This window comes from Nipponia nippon, unplaced genomic scaffold, assembly GCF_047370975.1.
Source record: "Nipponia nippon isolate SJK-2023a ecotype South Korea unplaced genomic scaffold, ASM4737097v1 scaffold_1, whole genome shotgun sequence".
NCBI lineage: Eukaryota > Metazoa > Chordata > Aves > Pelecaniformes > Threskiornithidae > Nipponia > Nipponia nippon.
This window is the reverse complement of record NW_028262290.1, coordinates 25427010-25451503: the sequence shown is the minus strand read 5'-3', so window position 1 is coordinate 25451503 and position 24494 is coordinate 25427010. Positions and strand designations below refer to the sequence as shown.

The window sequence follows — 24494 nt, the reverse complement described above, 5'->3', positions numbered from 1 at the left end:
GGTTTCAAGTGATCTTCCCAGGCCAACGGAGTGGGAAACATGAGAATGAAAGACAAAAGAGAGCATCTCAGATATATATTGCAGACAATGACTGTGGCTTTTTACTGTGTTTCAAATGAAGATGCCCCAGTAAATAATTTTGCACCCTGCTTGTTCTGACAACATTCCTTTTCTTGGGTGTTGTAATTCAAATTCCAAATTTTTATTTTGGATAAAAGACCCAAGTTGTGATCCAGAGATCACTACTGTTCTCATTCTTTAAATGTCTCTGTAATGTTACTGTATTTCCACCTATTAGGGGAATTTCACCTTTTGAATTTTATTCTTCTGTCTGCATACAAAATCTTCTTCAGGCTCTTACACTTCTGTGACTCAAATTGGTATTTTAAGTTCCAACACTAAGCTTTTAAAACATTGAGACTTTTTCATTAAATAAGCTTAAATCCAAATGAAGACATCTGGATTTCAGTTTCTTAAACTATTTCAACAGAAAGAATGGAAACTTCTAAACAATAAACTATCAGACAATTTGCATTTGGCGTTAGTCAGTTTCTTCACTTTGACCAAATACACTGTGAAGCATTTCATAATTCTGTATTAACGTGGTTTGTTTACTGATAGGATTAAGTACTTTTAATACTCCTGTGATTCCTAATGTTAGCATTTACTTCAGCTGTTACAACTGAGCAAGATAACTCTGTCTGTAGTATATACTTATATATACTACAGCATCTTTTCATATGGTTACTTGTATACTAAAGCCATACCAATCTCATCGGAGTGGGGAAACACTGCTTCCCCTCCTCAACAAGCGGAAGAGAAAAGTGACTGAAAATAAAACTATATATGTCCCTGAAATATAGAACGAGCTTATTTTGGGTTTGTAATTTGCCTAGATTCAGTTTGCTGATTTTTTTTGATACATCAAACCAAGTTTCACTGCACAGCTTTCAGGATATTAACTTCAGCAGCCAACTTCACAAAGAAACACTTTTGTAACCTGTTGAAAAATGCCCGTTTGTACGAGGGGCTTCACATATGTAGCAGTGTACTTCTTTCTACCATACAAAGAAAAGAATACCATTATTAGCTGTTAAAATGAAAGCAGGTAATCACATCACTTCTTCACTACTGCGTTAGCTTGTTATTCTAATTTTTGGGAGGGAGGATGAGGGGAGAAGACAGAGGGCAAGACAGGGAATAAGTCACTAGCCAGTTTTTCCATCTCCCCAAACTCTGAAATTATTGAAAGAGAAGAGAAAATAAAAAAAAAAAAGAAGAATACACTTCAATTTACTTTTCTGTTAGTGTGCTGCATTGTTCACTCTCAATTAAGTTAGCATTACAAGGATTGCATCAGTAACAAATAACATATATGCACCTAATACTTCTGAAATATATTTTTAAGTCACCATAAAGAATATTACTGTGAGCCATTACATCCTACAAATGTTTCATAAGCGTCTTCTTCTTAAACCAGTAATTAAGAAGTTAAGAGACCATAAAGGGGAGTAGTTTTATAAAATATGTTTATTTCATAACTTTATTCTATTCCTTTTTACATGTGTTACTAATTAAAGTGTTTTTAAGAATTTTTCAAAGTCCTGTATAGAAGCTTTAGCAATCTCTGTACAAAACACCTCATCGGGCAAGGATACTAGCTGGTCCAGAGAGATGTAGCTGGGTTGTGCTGGGTCATACTGGGCTCTTCCCAAGAACGTAAGAAACATATGTCTCTCTTTGATTCGTAATAGCCTTGAGTTGAAAACCTAAGAAAGAAAGAAAGGGAAGAATCTTTTAGGTTGTCTAAATTTCAGACTCTGATGAATCAAAAATAAGAGCATTTTTTAGACAAACTGAAGATCTAGGAAGAAAACAAATAATTTGTGTCTTTTCTCCTCATTTACGTCAAACACCGTGTAGGTTATATTTATGTTTAAATCATCTAAACTCTAAATAAATGTTTCAATACAATATACTGAGGTACATACACAAGGGAAATCAGGGAGTGATACAACTCTCTTAAGCATGACAGTTTATATATGATAACTATGTGACTTTTGTGTAATCACGGCCGAGAAAGGGGAGCGGAGACATCAGAAACAGGGAGCGAGAATACCTAAGCATTTTCCCTATACTATCAGAAGCATTTATTTATACAGTCAGATTCAGACGAGCATTGTTTTAAGGAAGAAATGAACAGGTGACCACACGGCATAATACAAATGAGTGAATTGCACAGCGGCAACACAGAAGAGGAGCGGCTGCGCCTCCTGTCATAACACAGCCAAAAGGCAGAGTGCGGTGGTTCAAAACAACCACTTGTCTTCTGCTGCGCAGCAATGCCTACCTTTGAAGATACCTGTCAGAAAAAGACTTCTAGACAGTCAAAGGGGAGAACAATGGTAAGGGAAACATGAAAGAAATCAGTGGAACATCTAAAAAGAGCGAAGTGGGGAAGACAAGAGATGCACAGTTAAGAAGCCTTTAAAAGCAGAGCTCTAACTCTGCATTTCTGAGCAGTACAACTGAACAGAGAGATGCTGCTTTAGAGAAGATCATGGTGAAAACATGAATGCTACAGCAATGAAAGCGAGCAGAGTTTTTACTAAAAAGGAGAGACTACACTACTTGAAGGAAGGATTTCATGAGGATGCAAACTAATTTGAACTAGGACAGAAAGCAAAACTACTGTTCCTCCTCTGCCTTCCTTGAATTTTAAGAGGGAGTCTGAAGACAGGAAAAACCTTAACCACCGTTTATGGAGCTAGCTGACAGGAAGGATGGCTACAACAGCAGCTGTAACACCAGAGAGGATTTGACCAAAAAATCCTGTATGCCTCTTATTTTCAGCATTACTGTCCTTCAGGATAGAAGCAAGAACAGATGGAGACAAGCGTGCATTTGTGGATGCACAAGTTAATGGCCAGACCATATACAGACTGAGTTGCACTAGCCATATCCTGGAACTCACAGTTTTTGAGGATGGAAGGGAAGGACAGGGAAGAGAGAGGGTGACTGCACCAAGGACAAGGAGCAGAGGAAACTCTCCACTTAGCCTTCCAAACAAAGGGAAGAGAAATAATGAGGTGAACCACCATGAAGCCAACAATAAGACAACTGAGAAGGAAGTAAGCAAGACTTGTGGTCACTTACAGGTCAAGGAGGGCAAAAGTGACACATGGATTGGAGTTATTGCAAGCATCCTTGTTATGTAAAGACATTTTAAATAGCAAGATAAGTAATCAAAATCCTGGGAAGTAGTTTTATTTTCCCCGTATAATTTTGGCTTTTTAGCCAGTTAGATTAGGCAGTTAAGATTCCCTACTAGACTTGCTTTAGGAAGAAAATACTTGCTGTTCAGAAGTTGTAATTTGTGCTTTCTTTTTTTCCTTGTAAGAAGCTAGTGTGACTGCATGTCAGCACTGGATGAAGTGACTAATGCTTTCAACTTTTAATTTGTGAGAGACTAATAGTAATGAGGAGATAGAAAAAAATAAGATAGTCATCAAGAAACTAATCTATTTTCACTCCTGTGATTTTTTAGCTATTGCCACAGCAATAGGAAGATCAATGAGCATCTGATTGCCTGACAGAACTTCTCTTACCTTTAAACTATATTTTCAGATCCTAGGATCTATAAAATTTATTTTTTAACTAGACAAATCTGAAATAAATGTTTTTATGTGTATGTTATCTGATGAACAGATCTTCTGCATGATCTGTCTTCCCTTATGTCTCTTAGCTCGGTAAGATTTCAGGACAAGGAATCCCTAAGCAGGCAGTAATCTCTCTTGCATGAATCCAGAAGAGATGAGCATGACTACTTCTGTTGAAAACTTAAAAATTCACAAGACTGGGGGTGGTGGTGTCACATGTGCCAGGGGAAGAAGAAGGGCACTTCCACACTGGAATCCTCAATGCTTGCTGAATCGCTAATAAAAGTTATTCCAATTTGAGTAAAAGCCACAGACAAGTTGAAGAATTCACATGTGTCCTGCATACAGTGAGGCCCCACCTTCAGCACCAAACTAGTGAAGCAGCTGTGCAAAGAGCACCTACAATTTATTCCCAGATTAACCGCTCACCTGAGGAAAGCGAGTAAGCATGTGGTGGGGAATGCCCATTATGTTGTGTAAGTAGTCAAATGTCTGTTTGAGTCTCTTTTTACTCGCAGTTAAAATCTTGGGGGTTTTAAACACAATCTGTTGAATTTCATTACGTTGAAAACCAAGTTCAATCTGACAAACCTGAAAAAGAGCACAATTTTATCCTCAAAAGTCAGCTATAGCAAACTTAGCGTATTTTAACATGTCACTGAAATAAACTAATGCAAAATTCTTCTACCCTTTGTCACACAGCAACAAGAATGCAACACATCTGCCACTCCAGTTCTTCTCAAGTCAGACAGTGCAAATTATTTATTATTCTGGATTAAAGTGTAATTTGATTATAGAGTGCCCCTGAAGTAAAGACGACTTCTGTGAATGCTATGTATTTTTCAGCTTGTCTGAAAAAAGCTGTGTCTCAGTATGCATGGCAGTTACAAGCATAAAAATTCTCCCCTAAGAGTCTTTTATCAGTTTCAATACCAAGCTGTCAAAAGAAAGCGACTTTCTAGTTGTGGAGCTGTTGAGCTCTGTAAAACACCGCAATCAAATAGCTAGTGACTACTTTTGTTAATGTGTTATTTATTTTGCTAATGTATCCAAGTTATATTTTTATATTAGGGAGCATAATTTCAGTCCTGTAGTCTTCAAGGGAAGTCTGTTGAACCTGAAAGATGTGTAGAATATGCAGTGTATTCCATTTATTTTACAGTTGGTTAATGTATAAAGTAAGATGTCTTTTTCAGAGACTGCCTTGACTTCAATTATGGTTTCCCAAAAAGAAAACAAAACACATTTTTTCAATAAAATCATGAGCACTCCTCCCAAAGTGCAGAATGGCAAGCAGTTCATTGAGTTGTTGAGAAAGGAATTCAGCACACAAGAGTGTCTGGTAACTCAGCCATTTCTTCTATCCCCCAGTGACATTTACAAGCAGCTTGTTTTTAGTCATGAAGTGGGTGTGCTTGTCAGTCAACATAACCAGACTTTCAAATACAACTCAGGTACTTTTTCAGTTGGCAAAAAGGTGGTGCTTTCTGTTTTTTCCAGTTTGATGTGCCAAGACTGCAGCTCTTTTCCAAAACTGCCTGGCAAATACAAAGGGAAGGGCTTAGAATCTGGGTTCTGAAGCTACCTTAGGACTTCCAGATCCTTACAAGGAATTGTTGCTAGAGGTGACTATAATCAGGTCTTTCAACTCCCAGTTCTTCTTTATCTGCTTTATAAATATTGGCGTATCACAGGAAATACTAATCAACTAAGACAGCATTCAAGTATTAAGAGATGTGTTTGCACGGTAGTGGTGTCTTTCACAGATCTGAGTGGGCAGGGGTAACTTACTGCATTAGGATACACAATCAAGAGTAAACGTGATGTTAAATCAGTGGAGATGTATAGCTGGCCCCGCTGTAGAGGTAACTGTGGCAAGAATCTCGAGCTTTTCTTTTCTACTGTGTGAAATGGAACAGCTCTCTTTCGACACGAACGGTGAGCTGAAGTCTAAGTTGCTTTGACTGCACTCAGTTTGACAGCAAACATATTTAATATTCAGCATATGTGGTCCAGAGAGTTACTAATATCCTTACTGTGTAAGCCCCAGCAATATTGAACATACTCTGTATGATTCCCACAGCAGGCAGTGGTAATGCAAGCTTTCTGGTTTTACCCTATCAGTGAATCTCTAATTGTGCTTGATGAAACCTTCAGAGGATGGAATAAGCCATCCTTCAGCTCATTTAGTCCATGACTGGCATCTTTTGACAACCAGTATCAGCTGCAGCAGTTGTTTCTCAATAACAGCCCACTCAGAATGAGGGATACTGCCAGATCACTTCTGAACTGCTGCTATATGGTTTCACTTTCTCAGTACTGCCAGCCCACCACCAGCTTGGGGCATACAGGTCTGAACCCAGATCCCGAATCTGAGACATCCAACCTCCTGAAAGGCTGGAGCTTCTTTCTACGCATCAGTAGACTTTAACAGCGAGGGCCTAAAAATCCTTCCTCTCTCTCTAGAGCATGTTAAAAATAAGGATGCTACACTATACACTTTTTGGCAGATAGACAAGATAGTCGCATAGAACTGAGGATCTTAAAAACACATTCATTATAATATACTGAATCCCTAGCCTGTGGAAACAATGTTCATTAAAAAGAAAGCACTATTAATTGGAACAGTCTGCTATGTTCCAGTCTCCTCCCTTACCACACACACATTTCAGATTGCAAGATTCCCAGTGTTTAATAGTTTCAGAGCAGTGAGTCTGTCTGAAAATTATATATTTTAATTCATAGTTGTGCGTTATAGGATAATGGGATTTCTTAAATTGTTACACTACATCATGCTGTTTGGCCTAGATAGCTTTACAGCACAATAATTAAACCAATACATAGTTACATTTTCAAAAGGGAAAGGAGTCCCTGTGGGTTTGAAGTTATTTACCCAACAGTTGTTAATAACGACCATCTGCTATCGGACAATAGGTGTCAAATGCACATTTTGGCAGACTAGCTACCTGCCAAGAGGAAAATAATCAACTGCACATTTCTTGCTCCTAAATCCTCATGGACAATCCAAGCTAGCAAAAAACCATGATAATTAAGGGGGGGGGGGGGGGGGAAGGGAGGGAGCAGGCCCTATTTTTCACTCGTTGTAAAGAAATGGGTAACAATTTGTGTCATCAGATGGCAACTTTTGGCAGGAAGGGACCCAGATGAAGTTTCTAACCTACATCAGAGTAGAAGACAGAATAAGATACTGCTCCACACATGCTGTAAGCTCCACGTTCGCTGTATGCAAGCTACAGCGGAAAAGAAATTGTTTAACAAAATCCTCGGTTATTTTATATCTCCACTAAAATTATTTCATTAAATTCTTTCTGTGAAGGATTCTCCTCCAGGAATTTCATCTTTTGACAACTCTTAAACTATGTGGATATACAATACACTTTTAATATCTACTAATAAGCTCACCTGAAGATTTTCTTTTACAGGCTCTAATTTGCCCGTCAATAGCCTTGGAAGACGAATTACCAGATCCTTTGTCTACAATTAGGGAAAACACACAAATGAAAGATTATTATTGAAAGCTTGTTTGTGAATCCATCTATGAAAGAGAGAGAGAGAGAGAGATCTCGTATAAACTTTTTTTTTCTGGTTGCAAGAGGGATGCATTTTCACTTGCATTTCAATTTATCTCTACCCCAAAGATGAGTTTGCATGAAGCAGCAGTATATTAAGATGCAAAAAGTTACTCAAATATGTTTGTTTGGAAAACAAAAAAATAACATAGCTGTTGTGAAACAGACAGGAAGAAAGGAGTAAAAGCATACCCCAAAAGCAGAAAGCATGCTCAAGTGCCTAATCTCTCTCAGTGCTCAAGTTGTTTTTTCCCACCTTTTTTGAAAAAAAAAAAAAAAAAAAAAGTAAACAAAACACTACCTGATAGAGGGTATAAAAGGATTTTTCAAATGCAGTGGCATTTGTCCGCCTCGGGATCTGGTTAGACCATAGTACTAAGGCAATACAAGAAATTACTCCACATCCCCTAAGCCATGTGATTACTTGTAATCTGCCCTGAGTATAAGGCAGTGACTGAACCCTTTTCCAGAGAAAGGGGTTTCTCTTACTTCAAGCATGGAAAGGCCAGCAACAGGCACTGTGACAGCTATGACTGTTCCGCTAATAGAAGCCAATAGAAGAACACCAGATTCCACTTGGAACTTGACATTTATTGCAATCCCCAGCTACTGCAGGAAACAACTAACACTGCCCACTTAATTCCAGGAAAGTCCAGCTACTGCCTCTTCTTAAGATCCCGAAGCATGGTTCTAAATACCTGCTAAGCACATAATGGGGTACGCACTCACGAGCGAACCCAGGGGTTACTCTTGGTGAGCTAAGCATATGATTTAGCGTTTAGTTCGATATGATATTTGCAGATTAGGCTATTTTTCACCCAGGAGTTAAGTATGCTACAGTATCTTGAAGAGATGAAAAGGGCCAATTCATTTTCTAGAAGTTAAAAAAGCTGCTTGCTGTTTCGGCAATGGATTCAGTCCTCTGACCCAACTCAGATAATAAAACTGGACACACACATGCTTGTTTGACAATAACCTGCAGCAGATCGTCTTCAAGAACTGTACTTCAGGACCTTTGAATGTTAGATGTCCATATTACATCTACAGACAGTGAAAATCATGTTATCCTCCTGTAACCCTCTGTGTTACCATCAGTAATGTCACTAATACTTGTGGATAACCTCCAAACACTTGAAGTATTCGTGTTCCAAGGCTTTACAGTTGTCACTGACAAAGTACCTAAAGAGTTCAGGCTTTACCTTTTTTACACTGAGGCCAAGTTCATTTTTGAAGAAACCCAATCTGTTATCCAGTCTTTCCACTGAAAACAACAGCAAATATGGAGCTCTTGAGACCATCTGAGCAATTTCTGCCTTACCAAATTTTTTTGATTTTAGGTAAGCCACTCTAGAAAGAGAACAAAAACAAAATAAAATCCAGTGATGAAAATTTTATTGCCTCCATTTATTCAGTACTTGCTTAAATTCCTCAGTGATATCTTATAAACGGACAGATGTTCTAGCATTAACATGCAACCCTGCCAAAAATAATTAGGGGGAAATGTGCAGTTATCATAAAAGCAAAATACCATCCCTTCCAATTAATTAGAAGTAAAATAAACCTCAGAGCAGAATGTCAATACTGAAGACAGATTTTAATTCCTTCCAGCTGTACTTAAGCAGATAACTATGTTAACCTACATTTAACTACCAGCCTGTCTCCCAGATTGCAAACACATTAATAGATCATCATAGGGTATGGACAAGAAGATATATACAGCCTTTTGCTATTTTAATGAATTCCATTTCTACTGCTGAAAGAACAGAGTACTATAGCTCATACATCCCTGTTTTGCCAATAGCACTGGAGTAGAAATATCATACAACAATGCTATCTGTAAAGACATTGTCCAAAAAGACATTTCTAAATCAGCTGAAGTTACTTTTGTTACAATAGGTCCCTACTTTCAGTCACTGGTCCAAGGATTTAGTTACAAAACATCTGGTTGTCAGAAAGGGGAAGGAGCTGACTAAAGTTTTTATGTTTAACAGAGTTTGCTTTCTTTCCAACTCAAAACTTTTTCCAAACTTTGTTGAATTCAGTGAAAGTGAAATCCTGTTTCAAGTACTACTTGCAGTAGATTATTACCATAGCTCCCAGAAAAAGGAAAGGAGGGGAAATACAGCACACAAAATAAAGAGAGACATGATTAACCCACGTGCCACCGTTTACAAAAAAACTGAACTACAATTTGAACTTTGGTTACAGATAAGCATACACAGAAGTACTTGCTGTCAGATGAACTTGGAGCATACAAGAACTGAATTTATCTGGCAGTAATTAAGATACTAAACAGACTGCAGAATATTCTGCAGAAGCAGATATTCTGCAAAAGATGGGCTGTGTGTTAAATTGTGTCTTGTGGGGAGAAAAAATAAAGACACCTTCCAGTCACTACAACCTCCCTCTCTTTCCACAAACCCTAAAAAATGAAGTCAGCACAAGCCAAAAACCTCTAGACAGAAGATCTAAGAACAGGCTCTAGAGGACCATTCTCTAACTGAGCAGGCACACCAACCCAGAAGGTAGCAGCCTAGGCTCCAGACAACGCTGATGGAACCGCAGGAGCCTCAGAGACAAGGAGAGGTTAGGAGGGGGAGAAATGCAGAACACAACAATAAACAATTGACCCTTCAAAAATTATCCCATTATGTTTTGAATGCTGCAGCTTGGCTATACTATACTTCTTCCATTCAGTTTGTCAAGGGCACGACTGCCAAGCATCCTAGAAACATACCTAAAATAGCAGATTAAAAATAAAACCTTTTGGTTGTCCTGACTCCCCCCCACTTGGTTTTCTGTTAACAAGTCATTAAGATTCACACCTGAAGCATTTCTTCGCATCCTGGAAAGGCAAGAAGCTTAAAAGAGGTATGGCAAGATTGTAATAACCCGACTCTAGAAATTGATGTATTAAAGAAGCACAATCATCCAAGCTGACCAAAGTCTGAGATAACTTTGTGAGTGTTGGCACCAAGGTTAACCCTCGTTCTACTACAGGGGTCAGCAGTTCTATGTAGCGTGTTAACAGTTTTAAGTCATCATTAACAACACCGTAAAACAAAGCATCTGGTGCAGCTGCAGTACAGACACTGATTTGCAACTGTCAGAATTGTTATGAATTATGGAATGTTTTGACTTTTACAGTGTTTATCTGAAGTCAAATGCCAAATCTATTGAAATTTGTGTTTTGTTTCCTGGCAACGTGGAATCCATAGCAATAAAACATTCCAGAGTGATGTAACCAATACCATGTCCATCTGCACCGAAGTGTTTATGCAAAGGTGATACTCAGCTTTCAAAAGACAGCTATCTGAGACACATTCACTTCACAGCCTGCCATACACCCTCCGCAGCACACTTACTTTAAAGCTTGCAGGAAAGCATTCACCAGTGCCAGAGATAAACTTACTGAAAAAATCAAGCTGCAGAAAATTAAGAAATTGGATTGCCCTGTTCAGCCCCTACTTTACTAACCAGGCAGTGCCACAGGGCAGTCACTGAAAAGCAAATCTGACTTCACAGGAAAGTCAGAATGCTTATCATAGCAAAAAATACTCTCTTCAGAGGAGTGTAAGCAACTCTGCCATCTAGACTCAAAACTACTGCTGAAAAATGACACAGGTTCTTTTTGGATGTTGTTTCTGAAAGGCCACTTACTGAACAGGAGGATGGAAGAACCAAGGAGAAAGAAGAAAAGTCAGGTCTATGTTAGACATGAGTCTACTAATGTGCCTGTTTCCAAAAAGACATATTTTCAGATTTCTGTCTTGGACAGCTACTACATGCAAGAGCCAAGCAAAAAGACTTTCTTTTCTGGAATTTTTAAAGACCAAGATGTTTTGAGATCATTACAAAGTGCACACACACAAGTTGTTTGGTAAAAGAACTGCTGAATTAATGCAAGCCTGTCTGGGGTAATTTTAAGAACAAAAGTCCATTTTCCTGCCATTTTTTCTGTAATCAACACACCTAATGCAAGTATGAATCAGAAGAAGAAAGTAATTCCATTTCAGAATCAAACTTCTTATAGGTAGACACCAAATACAGCTGAGTAAAGAAAGCTAGGATCTCTATAACTACAAGACACAGATAAGTTTTTAAAAAAAAAAAAGTACAACCCCATAGTCTGGTGCTGGTACCTTAAGTCTCTCACGTCTTAATGGGATCCCACCTGCAAAAACCTGGAAAGATGTACTAAAGCAAAGGAATACAGAGAAGCTCTTTGTATCCATAAACCAACAAGGAGGAAGAGCGGAACGCAGTTACAAGCCACCACACCATCCCTAGGGCAAAGCACCTTTGCAAAAAGTGACTGTGGATTCATGAAAATACAGGCCTAAAACATACATTCAGTTATTTCAGATAAATGAAGAATTAAGAATAACTAAAAAAAAATAGATTATTTATGTTATTATAATACATTATTTCAAAAGATCTTGAATATTTTAATTCCAGTTATATAGCTTTAGGAAGATTTTTCTCTAGAAGTGAAAGGCTTTCTGCCACAAATACAAACCCCCTTTTTAAAGCTCTAGAACTAGTCCTCCAAAGTTAACAATGCAAAACCACTAAGGACAGACTTCTGTGAACAGATATTAACAGTTATAACCAATAAGACCTCAACTTGACCAGCATCAGCACAGGTATCTCAGTCACTTCAGGATGAAGTCCAGCATCCCAGCTTAAGCTCACTGAAGGAACAGCCGAAATCTGCACTCTTGTGGCCAAGATGCACACACATGTGACAAAACAGTACAACGATGGTCGATTTCCAACACGGGGAGAACGGACAGCTGCTATCAGTAACGTCTTAGACCACGCCAGGTAAATCTGCCACAGCTCCTCAATATTCTTATTTTGATCACCTTCTCCCTTTAACTCAGCCACAGGTTTGTAAAGCTACTTTACATTGCAGGATTATCCCATTATATTTCTAGAGCTGACCAGACAAAGATTTGTTAATGAAATAACAACTGCCATTCAAGAGGAAGTCTCACTGTTGGCAGAGAACAAGAAATACAATTACACAGTTTGAGATAACACTTGAATTACTGAAATCAGCAGACTTCAGTCAACTTCTAACACAAATCCCATCACTTTGCAAGTCATGCTGCTGGAGAAAGACGAATATGTGTATATAGTCATCTTATTTCTTCAGTGCTTGCTTTCATTCAAGTAGCCTTTATATTCAGAATACAGCATTTTCTGCTTAGTGTTCTCTGATAAGCTAGACTGCATGAAGTACAGTCTGTAGTACGCAGCATCTAGATTTAAGACATTAAAAAGAACAGAGAGGAGTAGGAGAGGGTGATACAGAAAGCAAAAGTTTGACAGTAAATGGAGAAAACAGCTTGTTTCCCCTACTGTCTCAGAAGAAAGACAGACCCATAAACACAATGACTTTTCTTAAAAAAAAAGAATTCCACCTTTGGTGTTTTTGGTACAGACACAAATAATCTTAAAAAACAAAACAAACTCCACAGGGCAGCTAACTATATAAGCTTTGGTCTAAGATATTAAATCTTCTAAAGAGACTGGTATTTACCCTTATGCATAGACAAGCTGGGTGACACTGAGGAACAGTCTAGGGCCATACAAGTGTGAACGCACACAAAAATTAGTTCATTGTAGTCTTGTGCTCAGTTTGAGCTGGACTCAAAAAAAAAGGAAAAAAAAAGTCACCAAAACCTTCTGCTGCTATTAGAAGTAAAGACAGAAGAGATCTGGTCCGCTTCTTTTACTGCAGAATTCAAAAGGTATGGGTAGACATATCACCTAGAAGAGCGGTTTCAAAGCATGACTGAAGAGGTTAATATTGTTCTACAAATTTACATAAAGCCTCAGGGACCAACATTCTGAAATCTGAGCTGACACAGGTAAAAGCAAGTGGCCTAGGATGGCAAGCTGCTTCCTCTGTGGCAGAGACACAGGGATGAGCAGTAAAATTTGTTAATGGACAGTTTTCAGGTGGATCAGGGTGTTGACCTGACTTGTGATACCACCACATGTTAATGCTGACTGATGGGAAGGCACAGGGACATGGAGCCAGGGATCGAGTGAGAAAGGAAGCAGCAGCAACACAGGTTCAGACCAGGTTAAGCCAACTGGGAAACCAGATCTTCAAGCCAAGGGGCTTAACACCCTGCTGGTATTTGAAAGGCTTACCTGGTTTCTAAAGCTTCCAGATCTTCAGCAAGGATGTATGGATTTTTGGTCAGGAATGATCCCAGCTGACTGTCTTCTACACCCACATCCTTAAGAAACAGAAGTATTTTTCTTATGTCTTTTTCAAAGTCCAAGGTCAGTAAGAGTTGTCCTGCCTTTTGACGTTTCTCCACTTGGGATAAGTCAACTCCTACAACAAACAAAATTAGATATTGTTTTAATCAAAACACAGACCCTACTTCCTATATTTGTTTCAGGAAGGCATGTTGAAATGTATAGGACTACTCCTTTTTTGCACTGATTTAGCATGCTTCATATTGCTCAACACAGCAAGGTCACAACACCTTGAATATTGTGGAAAGATTCCAGATAAAACAAGCAGGCATTCTAGTCGCTTTCACTAAGTTTATTTTTTGAAGGAAGACATTTGCAGTGAATCCTGCACATGAGGAATCAGGTACACTAGCACGTGCCACATGTAGAGACCTACTCTTGTTGCACAGAAGTATGTGTGCAAGGAATTCCCAGCTCCATTATACAAGGGAAGGGGACAATTTTGCAATGAAGTGCCTTTGGATACTGGCTCACACATAGCAATTTGTTACTGCACGGAGCCAGATCTCCCCCTCTCAAATATTTATTTCTCCAACCTCCTCCTAGTGTTCCTTGTACTTTTGGGAAACAAGGAGGTGGCCAGCAACCTTGAACTCAGCTATCCCTGCACAGTCCAAGTGCTTTTTGATGAGAAGTAAGGTTCTCTTCTATCCCTTCCTCCTTGCCTCTCCAGCTTAGCGTGCCCCACTTCTAAGGTTCTGCACAGCAGCCGCTCTCCTTCCTTCCTTCCAAGGACAGAGAGCTGCAATTTCTTTTGCAGCAAAGAAAGCATCCTTAACCAGTCCAAAAGAAGAGAGACCAATCAAGTTACACAAAGTGCTCCCCACTTCCAGAAGCTGTGGGAGATGCCTCCTTTTAGCATCCACAGCACTAAGGGACTAAAGCTAGCCAGGCTTGTCTGCAACTAATACAGCATTGCTAGCGAGTCATGCAGTCCTCTCTCTCTTTCCATTTACCCCAGATAACGTTCTGCTGCCCTTAGCTATTGGTCACTGTTCTTATTTTCAAGCTTACAAGGCAACCAGTAAGATCAAAACACAAATTATAGAATCTCCAAAGCTCTGGATACAGGCAAACCACATAAATAAAATCACACATACCTAGGTGGACAAGTTTTGCCAGGGTTTCTGAGTGATCAACATAATCTCGGAGTGTAGAAGACTGAAGGGGAAGAAGCGGTTCTCCAATGATCTGTACAGCTTCTTCCTCAGAAATCTCCTCCAAAGCAGATGAAGGTGGGATGTCATCCCAGTCTAAGAAACAAATATAGAAGACCCAAATGCATTTTGTGAAAGACAAAGCTACTCCCACCAAACGCTATACCGATCTCTTAAAATCCGTTTCAAAATGCAAGAACACTGCGCGAGAAGAACAGACAATCTATTATTATTTGAAAACATAGACTCTACTCCCAGTTTTTGTCTCTGTTCCATCTCCTTGTCACTGCCCATCAACTCTTGCTCATGTGGTGGGATCTCAGTGCAGTACCCAGCAAGCCTGCCTTCAGTCTGGTGCCTCAATCACTGCAGACAACAGATCACATCACCTTCTTGAAAAAGAATTTTCTTTCATGTTTTCACAAATGTATTCTTGCCTGATCATATCCAGATCAAAGGCTACTGCAAAGATTATTTTTCATAACCTGGCAAGCCCGCTACTTTGTGCCTCTTCCGAATCTGATGCCTGAACGGCAGTTGTTTTAACTTTCAAGGTAGTTCACAGCCAACTTCAATCAAGCTATCATGTCTTATCCATTACAGAATGGCTGCTGACTGCCACCACCTCTAACAGCTAAAGAAGTCAAGCTCCATTTCCTACTCATGAAGGTTTCCAGGCAAACATCATTATGCTTGTTTCCCCTTAAGTGTTCCAAGTCACAGAACGCAATGTCTTTTTAAAAAATATTTCTCTAAACTGATCTATTTTTCCAGCAGCTAGATCAAGATTACTGCTTTGCAGGCTGACTGCTAGCATCCACCTCAAACTGATTACTGATCAACAGCCCTAATTATAAACTCTTCAGGATCAGGATTTTCTGTGTCCTGTACCTTCGCACAATGACTTCCTAGAGACCAGGGTAACACTATTCCATGTCAAAAAAACAAAGCCACACCAGAACTACCAAGACAGGTTCCAAAATAAGTAGGAAGATTCTGTTGTTCTAGGAAGAGTTGCACAGACTAGGTCAATAGCTGTTGAAGGTCTTGCCACTTCTTTTTCTCAAAACCTCAGAAACAAAAGAACAGTAAAACGTTTTTAACAACATTTACACCTTAATCAGTAATAAGAACTCTCTAGGAATCTATATGGATATCAAGCATTTCCTTTCAACTTGTTAAGGACCGAACCAATATACACCAGGGTCCATTCTGGAAGCATAGATGCTCTTTTTTTTTTGCCGCTCTAAGTTCTTTAAACGTCCTATCAGAAAACACACCTCAAGTTACCCAAACGAAAAAGTTCGCAATTATGTTTATTCCGTTATATACACTGCCAACTGGGCAAAATGCTCCACACGCACACATACACAACAGTAAGTCTGCTGGCAGATAAAAATCTGGCACATAAATAAAATGCACCGCAGGTGCAGACACATACGAGCTGGCTGACCTGTCAGTTCTGGTGCAGCACTGTTTCCAGAACCAGCTGCACAAACACACAGATCTCAGTTGCAGCTCTGAGCCACCCCAAAAATAAGCTCTGTAGGATCCAAGTTGGCTGGGCTCAAAGCAGAATCTGAACATACAAGACTGCTTAGTAATCCAGAGCAAGTTTCCTCAGCATACTAGAATTATTTTCAGAGGGTGGTATTTTTTTTTATCCTCACTTAGATATAAAAGTAGAGAAAAGTGAGGCAATTTCCCCAGAGCAACAACACCAAGGCGACCTTGTATCTATCGTCCTTGCCTCAGGAGACAGTTTGACGAACATTTCTCATCAGGGCTGCACTTAAGCAGGCTTCACACTCTGCTGCCTCCTGTTGTTCATCCCTGATCATTCAAACGGCTGCTTTGCGTGAGCTGCTTCAGGGGTGGCCTTCCCCACTCCTGCTCAAAAAAAAACCCAACCCAAAACCAACAAACCAACCCCTTTATTTCGTACCAGTACAACTATGAGGGAAAGGCAAATGCTCAGTTGCTGCAGGTAGAGTTACAAAAAGAATAGCTCTTCAAACAGCAGCTCCAGACCGACATTTCTACCCAAAACGTATCTTTATATCGGCTTAAAGGTGACCACAGGAATTCTGCATTAACTATGGGGCTAAAACCAAGTGAAAGTCGGGAACTTCAGATAAGTATTTTAGATAAACAGGCCAAAAAAGGGGAACCTAGGGTAACACTGAAAACATGATTTGGAAGTTCAGGAGAAACAGTACCCCTAACCTCTTACCTTCATACAGTATTTTTGCATTCAGATCAGGTAATGTTTCAGGTTTTGCTTGTTCCTGTTTTACTGGCGAAGGCAAGTTACTTTCAGGAGAAGAAAAGGATGCATCCTTGGTACTGCCAGGTGGAGAACAGCTTCCTACCGATACATGCCGGTATGCCTGCCATCTCCACGGAAGATCATTTCTAGAGGGCAGCAGAGCCAGAGGGGCGAACCCAGGACACGCCTGTGCGGTGCTGCTGCGGCCCCTCAGCCTCAGAGGCAATCCAGCAGCACGGGCCGCTTGCAGCAGGCAACACCGGCGGGAGAGCTGCCGAGCCCACAAAGCCATCTTCCACCTCAGCGCGGCATCCTGCCGGGAGAAAAAGGGCTGAGGAATAACACGGGCGCTGCCTCAGCTCGCCCGCAGGGCTGGGAACATGGGCGCCAATTCCCTGAGCATTAAAGCAGAAATTACTCGGTACAAAGCAGTAAGTAGCTGCTTTGAGGCTCTGAACGCGTGACCAACGGAGGAGTAACTGAGAAGAGCGGGCTCTGAACGCCACCGCCCGCTACCCCGCACGGCAGCCGTTCCCTTGGGAGCAGGGGGGAAGCCCAGCCAGGACTTAAACCCTCCCCGAAAGACGGAGCCCTCCGCGCAGGGCCGTCACCTCACACCCCGCCACAGGGCGCGGGGAAGCCGCCCCTCGCAGGCCGCCCCAGCCCGGCAGCCTCTGCGTACGGCCTGCCGGAGGGCGTGCCGCTCCGCACGCACCGAGCCCGGCCCGCGGGAGGGCGAGGGCGAGCGCGGCGGCCCCGCCACCAGCCCGGCCTCGGCCCCGCCGCCCGCCCGGCCCCGGGACCCGCCAACCCCTCACCTGCCCCTCGCGCCGCTCCCGCCCGCGGCCCAGCCCACGTGCGTGCCCCCCCGCCCCAACTCGGGCGAGACCATTCGGGAGCGGGGGAGGAGGCAGGCAGAAAAGAGACCTTCCCACCGCTTGCTCCTAGGGGCGGTGCGGCTCCGCCTCCCCTCCCCCCCGCTCCGTTCCTCCCTCCCTCACCGCGTGGGCGCGGGGCGCCGCGGGAGCGGCAGGGCGAGCTCCGCCCCTCGGCGAGGCGGGCGCGGCGCTTCTGCCCTCAGCGGCCTCGCCTCAGCGGCAGGCGGCGCGGGCGGCCGGGCCGGGCCGTATCGGGCCAGGCCGGTTCGGGCCGCGCCGCGCCGCGTCGGGAGAACCAGAGCCGCGCTGAGGCGAGGGGAAGGGGGCGAGATGGCGTCGTGCGTGGGGAGCCGGACCCTGAGCAAGGACGACGTGAACTACCGCCTGCACTTCCGCATGATCAACGAGCAGCAGGTGGAGGACATCACGCTGGAGTTTTTCTACCGGCCGCACACCATCACCCTCCTCAGCTTCACCATCCTCAGCCTCATGGCCTTCGCCTTCACCAGGTGCGCGGCCCCCGGCGCCGCCGCGGGGATCCCCCGCCCCGCCCCGGGTGCTGCCAGCGCCGCGGCCGCGCTTTCCCGGCCCCGGGGCGAAGGGGGTTCCCGGGGCGGGGGATGGGGAGGGGGTCGGGGCCGGGGCCGGTCCCCCAGGGGCGAGGGCGGGCGGTGGCTCCTGCTGGGGCGGGTTAACGGGAGACTTGCTATCGGGCCGTGACTTGCTGTACGCTCTGCAGGCAGGGTGTTGCATCGCTAGCTGGCCGGAGAGCACCCTGCTCGGGAGGCCCTCCCTTCGGGGAGCGGTTATTCTCCTCTGCTACGTTTACTGGAAACTTGTTGATCATTTTGAGGCTCTCCGTTAAAGTCTTTATCAAAATGTGCGTTTCAAGCGGTTGCCAAAAATGGCTTTTATTAGACTATCAAGAAGCCCAGCAATGACATCACTCAAGCAGATAATTTACCAAGCGTTCAGCGACAGGAGTGACTGTTTTGTGTCATCACTTCTAGACAACATACTTTGTCTGTGGCCAGTCACACGTTGGCTTAGGCCCTGGTACTGATATGCTTAGCCGCACCCTTTCCCCACCACAGGAACAGCTCTGTGGACTTGGCCACTGCAGTCATGTGTGGAAATAAAGCTATGAATGGACACCGTTATCTTCAGGAGCCTTATTTGTAAACAAAGGGTATAGCAGTGCAGTCTGAAGGGTATCTTGCAGTATTTTTCTAAATTGTGCATACTTTTTATTGCCTCCTACTGAATGGGGCTGTGAAGATGATAACATAATCCTTCTTTAGGCTAAATCACGCCGTCTCTGGGAAAAGAGTGATTCCTGAGAGGTTTTAGCTGAGTTGTACATAGTGTTTTGGGCTCATTTACACTTTTGTGACACTGTGTGTACACAATCACAGATTTCAATGGCCTTGTTGATTAAACTCTGCATTTGACAGAAGAACATCATTTTTTGTCCCTAGCCCTGATACGCAATTCAGTGTGTAATCTTCTGTCTTATTCTAAGAATCCAAACGTATGGTTTTTATCAGCTATGAAAATAATGGTCAAGCCTGGGTTGAGCTGAGAATGGAGAGCAAGGGGAGGTGAAATAGTGTAGCTGCAAATGGTTTAAGGTATGCCTTTTCTTGTTTCAACTTGTGTATGGCCCCAGGGAAGATATTTTTGGTGAACGCATCCCTTGTTCTACCTAGGTAACAAGATCTAAGCTAAGGTAGAAAGTCCCGGGGATCCCTTCTTAACTCTTAAATCAGAGACATGTTTCTGTGCTTTGGTACAATGTTTAATTAGACACCTCCGCTACAAGTGCTCCTCTTGTCCTGTCTCCCCCCGCCCAGTCACTTTTCACACTGTAGGGCTAGTTTAGGTCGAACTTGTGAGTTACAAAGGGATTCTCATCCAGACATCATTCTGAAGGATTAATGGAATTGATTGCTCACCTTTGGGAGAGGTCCGTTAATTCTTTCAAGCAGAGGATGGGCAAAGCAGCGATTTCAGAACTATGGAGTCTTCTAGACCCAAAGAATATTGCTTCCCTTCAAACAAAATGTTTGTTTGCATTTTTCCAAGAAGATTGCTGGCTTTTCTTTCCATTTGTCTTGCTAGCTTTCTAACTCCCAACTTCTTCAGTTAATTTTCTTCCCCCTGTCTGTCTCTGCTCTGCCTCACTTCCTGTATTTAAATACGCATTGGCTTCTCTTTAACTCTTCTCCGTTTCTCCTCTTCTCACATTGTGGAAGCTACTCTGATTTTTTTTTTTCCCCTCCCCCCCCTCCTCTGCTATTTCCAACTATCACAGGAGTTTCCTGAATCTCCTGGGTGATACCAGAGTGCTGCCTCTGTTGCCTTATTTGGGACGCTACCCAAGCCATATGTGCTCTTTGAGAAGCTGGGAGGGAGGAGATAGTTCCCCACATGCTTACAGTATGTGCTCCCAGGTCTGGTCTTTCTATTCACATCAGCTTATTGCATTTTGGTCTTCAGTGGCTGGGTTTGTATTTCCACCTCCTGGGCACAAGGCACTGTAGACATCCCAGTAGGTTGTGACAAGTGATTCTTTGCTTCCCCTGTGCTGTCAATTGTTCCATAGCTCTCCTGGTCAATTTGTTAAGCAGGGGATTGTCTATGATACATTCGTACTGATGTTGTTAAGTAAAACTTATTTTTTCAGGAACTTCAGCATAGGCAGAGGAAATTCTGCTTCCCTTAGAGTCTTTCTTGCCTCTTCTATAATTGTTTTATGTCAGAAATCTGTGAGGGTTCAGACAAACTTAGAAAATGCTTTTGCCTTGGATAACATGGGGTCTCCCTTGGGATCACTGAGAGCAGTTGATAATGTCTTTGAGCTGACAGGTAAAGGTGAAGCTAAACTTCAAATAGCAATAATCTTCAGGTAGCAATAATAATAATAATCCAGAAAAAAAAAAATGTGTGTTTAACTTCTCCATGTTAAAGTGGGGAGTAGAGGGTATTCTGTTTTTTAAAGCACATCCTTCTAGTGGTTCTACAATGGCTGCAGCTGCCTTGGTTATTTCCTGCTGAATGAGCAAGACACAGGCTCCTCTGCTTCCAGGCTGTGCCCTGGCACTGAGGCGTGGAGCGGCTCTAGCTTTCCCTGTCCTCTTCCTCCCTGGAGAGAGGGATGTGGCCTTTTCTGAGCCTGGAGGCAACCAGCGGGAGAGCAGGTGGGTGCTGGAGGGGGTATTCTGTGGAGCACAACAACAGGACTGAGGAAGGTGACAGATTGGTACCTTCTAGTGTGAAGCTGCAGGGGTTTATGGAAGCAGGAGTAAAACCTACAAGGATATAGGGCTGTTGTCTTTCACATCCCTTGATTAATGGGGTTGATTAAACTGGATTATTGTGCATTTAGGTTTGATTTGGGGAGTTTATTTTTTCCCACACACACTCTAAATTTAGTGTCCTAGCTATTTTTTCCTCAGTTGAATATCCTCATTTTTTTTTTTTTTTCATGATGTAATAACTTACTAGTTTACATTTTTGTAATGTGCCAGCGTAATGTAGCGCTCTGGAGCCAGGAGACAAGCAGGAGAGAGAAAAAGGTTATGCGGTTGTTATGTGCTTTGGTTTTTTTATTATTTCTTCTTCAAAAAGCCACAGAATTGAAAAATGCCCTGGTAAAGTGGGTTTAAATTGAGAGAATTTTCATCTGTTCTCACACTTGAGCATTATAAACCTTATTTTTGCTGCACGAATGCTTGTATTTCAAAGTCAGTATCAAAGTTCCTAAGGCTAAGTGAGGAGATGATTTAGCACATTTTCCTGATTGCAGCTTGTTGTGATTGTATCTTTCCTCCAACAGTTACTTTGCTTCCCTGTTTCTTTTGGCGTTCCCCAAAATAGTTCTTCCAGGCAAACACTATAATTTTTATTCTAACGAGCACACGGTAGCGAGTCTCTTGCTCCCACCTGTTTTTACCTGCTTCTGGCAAGAACATTGGATGTCTGTCTCTTTTGAAAAAGGTAATCTGCAAGCCAAAATGAAACGCCTCCACCACTCACTTGGAATGAAATGCAGTTTAACACCGCATACAACATCTTTGTTGGTTTTTGGGGGAAGTGGTTCCAAGATGACTAGGACAGCTTTCCTGGAGCTGACTAGTACTCAGAATCCTTATACACAAAGGTGAGGATCATTCAGCCCAGCTGGCGCCACAATTAAGTGATGTGATCACAGCGTCTTTCACTTCTTTCTTGGCCACACCGAATTGTACAGTTGTGTGACTCTAGTAATCTGTTCCCTCTTCAAAAAAAAAAAAAAATTCCCCTACTTGGTGGCACCCGTGACAGCATGTGCCTGTGTGTTATTTGCATATGTTAAAACAAGAATGTGGCTTTGCTGTGTGAGCCATGGGAGCCTGAGGCTCTGGCTGGGAAATGTGCTGGGAAGTGGCATGAGGCTTTTGAGATTGCCAAGGGAGCCAGAGCTAAGCTCTGGAACTTGGGCTTCATAGCTGGTGTAAAGTGTCAGCCTGTGCAGCATGCTTGCTGGAAAATGACTGGCAAATCTGGACTGAGCTGGTTTAAAAAAAAAAAAAATTGCTGTGCAGAGTCCCTGAGGCCTGCAGAGAAACCATTCATGTTTAATGTACTTTTTCCTGCCATACAGTTAAACTAACGCAGTGCTGAAATGCCTCAACGCTGGAAGTCTGCTGTGGAACTGTTAAGGTTCAGTTTTGAGGGAAAGGGAAATAATTTGGCAAAGTGAGAAATATTTTATAACTGCAGCAAATAATCTAATGTGCAGCGCGTTTATGGTGTCACAGATTCTTTACTGAACCACCCAGAAATGTGACAGCTGCTTTGCCAGGAAGAGCTTTACCCCTCTAAAGTTTGCTGGGAACTTTTTCATATAATGGGTTGGGAATAAATAAAGAAATATATTTAAATAGATAAACTGATCCCAAGTACATGAAAATTACCCAGATAGTAAAACTTTAATTTGAGTTGTAGTGGGTGATACATTATGAAATATTAGCTGTGCATGTTATGATAGCCTGAAGTTTGTTTCTGTTCGTGTTACTGAAGTATCCCAGAAGCTGACTGCTGGTTAGAAGACTTGGGTGGGCTTTTTTTTTTTTGCTAATCTCACTGCTCTACGCTCTATTCTACCTGCCTGAAAAGAAAGAAGAGCTTAGTCAAGTTTGCCTTGGCATTCCAAACTGAATACTTAGGTCTCTCTTCTGGCCATAATATGACAGTAGCACAAATAATACCTGGTATTTTATTCAGAGCTTTAGCTTAATAGATCTAAAAGCAAGTTGATACTTTTCCTTGGTTCTTTTAAGTTTTGCTGTCTCTCTGTTATATATGGATTCTAAGCTATGTAATCATTATTTCCAAAGGCTGATCGTAGTCATTATTTGAGCCCTCTCAGTGCTCACCTCAGGCATTTGGCAGTGGGAACAGGCCAAGGGAAGTGAAGGGGATTTCGAGCAGCGCCAAAACAGCAGAGGGAAACCTAGGAACTGCATTCAAGCTTCCAGAGTTTTTGGTCCAGGTCTCTGCTGTGTAAAAGTACTTTTGATGATGTTTCTATGAACATTAAAGCAGGAAGATTTTTTTCACCTTGTGTTAAATTTAGTCATTGCTTCTGCATTGACTTCTAACAATGCTTATGGCTCACATGTATTGATTTTATGTTTAATGCTTTTGTAAGAAAGGGATACCCAGAAGTGGAGAGTGAAAATCATTCAGTGCAGTTACTATCTTGATGTGTTATGTAACCAGCATGCTTATTTCTTATGCTTAATTTCCATGTAGTCTTTATTTAAATAACATGATATCTTCAAAGCCTTTTGACTTCATCCTTATAATGTACTTTAACACTTTGATGTTGTCTGTCTCTTCAGGGATGATTCTGTCCCAGAGGATAATATTTGGAGGGGTATCCTCTCTGTGATTTTCTTCTTTCTAATCATCAGTGTTCTAGCTTTTCCTAATGGTGAGTAAGGTTTATACTGTTTATACTTCACTTTTTGTAACATGTGAATTTCTCTTTATTGCCACTATATTTATTCTGATTTTTATTAAAGTACCAATTTTTAATGTATTTTTTTCTTTACTCTTTTGAATTCCTTTATGTTAAGGAACAGTCTAAAAATGGGTTGCAATCGTACTAAGCGGAGATAATGGTAAAATGCAAGTTATTTATAGCTTGTTTGTATCTAACAAGGAAGTCAGGTTCTCCAAATCAGTGTCTCTATTTGCAGGTGCGGAGTTGCAGCTCAGATTGCTAAGTAATGATGCTGCCAGATCATTCAGTAATGTTTAAAAGGAGTCTGCCTCAGTGTGTTTTAACAGAAGTGTCACTCTACAAATTCTCAGAGATATAACACCTTACATAAATCACCTTACCAGAAGCTAGCGATAGTTAGAAATGGTCTAAGTCACATTACAATGTAAAACTACAGTTGTTCAGTAGAAGGTTAAGTTGGACAAAATTTTTGGTAATCGTGTGAGGAGCAGAAAGTGCAAAAAGGTAAAAACCCATGTGTGACACTTAATTCTGTGGAGGAAATGCTGTCTTCCTGTTTTTGGGGGGTGTTTTTGGTGTGTGTGTTTTTTTTTTTTTTAAATTATATATTTATTTAATTAATTTTAATTTTTACTTATTGCTGTCA

At 41.8% G+C, this 24494-nt stretch overlaps 2 protein-coding genes across 6 annotated transcripts in view; one reads left to right on the top strand and one right to left on the bottom strand.

Annotated features, from left to right (window-relative positions):
• Positions 1-301: 301 nt before the first annotated feature.
• On the bottom strand, positions 302-17928 carry MTERF3 (mitochondrial transcription termination factor 3). Of its 3 annotated transcripts, none has more exons than XM_087749292.1 (8): positions 17776-17928; positions 16922-17270; positions 14632-14784; positions 13418-13607; positions 8449-8596; positions 7083-7154; positions 4089-4250; positions 302-1769 (listed from the first exon to the last, which is right to left on the bottom strand). In XM_087749292.1, exons 2-8 carry the CDS (start codon positions 17247-17249, stop codon positions 1575-1577), a joined length of 1248 nt encoding a protein of 415 aa, XP_087605418.1. In that variant the 5' UTR covers positions 17250-17270; positions 17776-17928; the 3' UTR covers positions 302-1574. The 3 variants fall into 3 exon arrangements, with proteins under 3 accessions (XP_087605418.1, XP_087605430.1, XP_087605425.1); XM_087749304.1 differs by lacking the exon at positions 17776-17928 and adding an exon at positions 17569-17746; XM_087749299.1 differs by lacking the exon at positions 17776-17928 and adding an exon at positions 17376-17557.
• A 64-nt stretch (positions 17929-17992) lies between these two features.
• Positions 17993-24494, top strand: part of PTDSS1 (phosphatidylserine synthase 1) — a 32403-nt gene continuing 25901 nt past the window's right edge. Inside the window, exons 1-3 of one of the 3 annotated variants that reach the window (XM_087749284.1) lie at positions 18208-18344; positions 21835-21997; positions 23724-23815. In XM_087749284.1, coding sequence (XP_087605410.1) covers positions 21852-21997; positions 23724-23815 — 238 coding nt within the window. In that variant the 5' untranslated portion in view covers positions 18208-18344; positions 21835-21851. Of the gene's footprint in view, positions 18345-21834; positions 21998-23723; positions 23816-24494 lie in introns of all 3 variants that reach the window. The other 2 variants (XM_087749275.1, XM_087749266.1) reach the window with 2 other exon arrangements.